The 2,889-nt window shown below is 40.8% G+C and overlaps 1 protein-coding gene across 1 annotated transcript in view; it reads right to left on the reverse strand.

The window, feature by feature from the left end:
- The window catches only part of LOC107576506 (guanine nucleotide-binding protein G(i) subunit alpha-2-like), a 16,539-nt gene that overhangs the window by 10,480 nt on the left and 3,170 nt on the right, over positions 1–2,889 (reverse strand). The window contains exon 2 of the mRNA XM_016262672.1: positions 1,744–1,786. Coding sequence (XP_016118158.1) covers positions 1,744–1,748 — 5 coding nt within the window. The 5' untranslated portion in view covers positions 1,749–1,786. The remainder of the gene's footprint in view (positions 1–1,743; positions 1,787–2,889) is intronic.

Below are 2,889 nucleotides of genomic sequence, written 5' to 3' on the forward strand. Positions count from 1 at the left end.
TTTAAAGGGAAAATACAAACAACCTTCTCCAATATAGCCAAGCACATCTAGAGTCATTTTATAATAATGTAATTCAATTATTAAAGAATGAATGCTGCGATTACACCCCAGGTCAGAGTGTGTGTGCCAGGATGCATTCAGTGATGAGAGATGGAGTACAAAACATTTTCCATTAGAATGATTAGACTGTAAAATTGCTTTGGGAAACAGAGGTGTAAAAAGAGCAGCAGAGGTCAAGGTCAGATAAACAGTATTAACTGCTGCCAGGGGCCCGACTACATACACACGCACAGCAACAGCTGTTTATGTGAGTGTGAGCAAGGGAGACACATAGGCTACATACCCAGACAGGACTTGTAGCCATCAGCATTACGTTTGTAACATTTGTGTCAAAAAATGTTGTCTAGGTAGGCAACTCTGTCTTGAGACGACTTCTGTGTAAGGCCCCAAAAAATACTCTACACAAGTATGCTTACAACGCATAAACAATTTCACGTTTTATTAAGTTCTGAAACATGTCTGAATACAGCTGATAATACAATGCATTTATTTAGCATTCTCAGAGCTGCCACAGTGGGTGCTATTGCATGAATTAATGTGAACTAGTTTTATGGCCGTGTTATGTCAAGCCTGATCTCATGATGAAAAGGTACCTGTGGGAACTTTTTTGCAAGACGCGAAATACGTAGCATATTCGATGTGACACTAAAAGAGTGTTTTTTTTCCCCCCAGAACAGATGAACGCACATATGGTACATTTTATGTGACGTTGGTTTTGTATGTGTCACCGAAGTTCTGATATTAAATGTTCGTTGAGTGGTGCTATAACTCTAATGCTATGTGACGTTTTAAAATAACGTACCATCTACACTACACCTAAGCCTACCCGATACTATGAACAAAAGCGAATGTGACGTAAAGACGCAAATTGCAAGCATGCCATTTTAGCTTGTTTTTCGATCTCTCATCTTTGAGCTCTTTCATCATGAGTCAGGTTTTTCACAGGATTCGTACCCAAGGATTCCGCATCCTAAGTCCAATTCCATGCCGGCTGGGCTACCGAGCAAGCTTGTTACATCCAGAAAATGAAACATATTGAGCTGTAATCATAACTGTGTAGGAAAATGATTACAAGTGCTTGGAAACCGCAGTGATATGTACTTATTGGTACGTATTTTGCATCTTCCTCAATTATTTTGGCTGCATAAACCTAGTCCCTTTCTTACAAACTGATCTCAAGCTTCAGATCTGCCTCCATTCAACCAACGACTGAAGGATTGAACTTAGACTCTGTGCTACCTTTTTTATTTCCAAGAACCTATCTCATTCGGATATGCGTCACAATGTGGAAGAAAAGATTTGAATCTATCTACTGTTATACTGCAACTTTAAACTTGTCTAGCTACCTGAATAGCTGTTCAAATTGATGATCTAGCCTTTGAAATGACTCCCTGAATCTGACTCATTGAAGTGAATGATTCTAAACACTTATTTAGACTTGGAACTCTGGGGTTTGTGTATTGTGTTATTAACTAGCGCAGGGGCAAAAAACTCCTAAATGTCCCATATCAAAGAATATGTGTATGCTTGTGAGAAAGAACATTTTCTTTCGTAACATTTTCTCACTTTAGAGTTGCAGCTGTTCCCTCTCATATCATCCACACCAGCGTCAACAGCTGGCATTCAGAGATGTGTCTGAAAGAGAGTAAGAGATTTCGAAAAGAGAAAACATCGTTCACTCACTTCATCTGTTTTACGATGGTGCTCTTCCCTGATTCTCCAGCACCTGTGACAGAAACACAAAGAAAACAAGGTTATAACACACTTCATCTTCAGACAGGAAAGCAAGCTCACAGTCACAGTTTTTTTCTCCGTCTAGTCAGAGTCTTAGCACTAATGCCCACCCTGTATTGTGAATGTGTGCGTGTGTAGCCTATACTTCCAGTAACTCAAGTCTTGCTGACTTAGCTGCCGATCTTCAGCGTTCCATTCTCTCCCAGACCTGGTGTTTATCAAGTTTGGCCTTTAATGGAGATGTCTGAGTGCTTCACAAACAGGAAACGGCCGGAATAGCCCCATTAAAGGTGTCCGGACGTCCCCGTGCGATGACATTTGACATCTAACTCCCTCATTTGAACATCATATAAACACACAAAACATAACGGCCATACTCTAGAATCAACAAGCTCCCACAAGCACCTTCTAACATCTCAAAAACAAACATCTACGCATCACAATGGCATGTCTGATACGGACTGGCACATGTTTGTGCTCTGGGGAGCGTGTTCGTGTCACATGACGTGCAGCTCTGAGATGTAGCGCGGCCCCCTGGCCGTCACTCTGCGGCCCTCTTACACAACTCTAAACACACACAGATTACGCTGCAAACAGAGCGGAAAACTGCCCTCAAACTCCAATGAAATGGTATCCGAAGATGCACAAAAAAAGGAAAGCCTGAAAAAGAAAAAGTAAAGAAAGCCTGTGTGTGTGTCAAAAGATGGCCTACTGATTTCAAAATCACAGTGTTAGCACACCTGTCAACGTGCCACACACTCACACCCACTTACTCTACGTGAAGAGACGACTTCACACTTGAGCAGCTGCTGTCAACACCTCAAACATGCAAAATCAGTTCTCCCACATCTTACGGAGATGGCAGCCGTTCAGACTTCAGTTTGCGGTTTTCATTTAAGAGATTTTTGCTGCTACTGCACGTTTAGAAAGTTGGTGTAAAGGGCTGTACACACAAAGGATTGTAACTACAATAGGGCCCTATGAAAATTCTGATTCTTGTCTTTTTGTTTTTCCAGTTGTAATTTTTCTGGATTCAGATTAAATGGTTTAATTATTTTTAATAATCAAAAACAATGTGTAATAACCTGAATTCAT

Source organism: Sinocyclocheilus grahami, unplaced genomic scaffold (genome assembly GCF_001515645.1).
Source record: "Sinocyclocheilus grahami isolate Dianchi unplaced genomic scaffold, SAMN03320097.WGS_v1.1 scaffold3830.1, whole genome shotgun sequence".
Classification (NCBI taxonomy): Eukaryota; Metazoa; Chordata; class Actinopteri; order Cypriniformes; family Cyprinidae; genus Sinocyclocheilus; species Sinocyclocheilus grahami.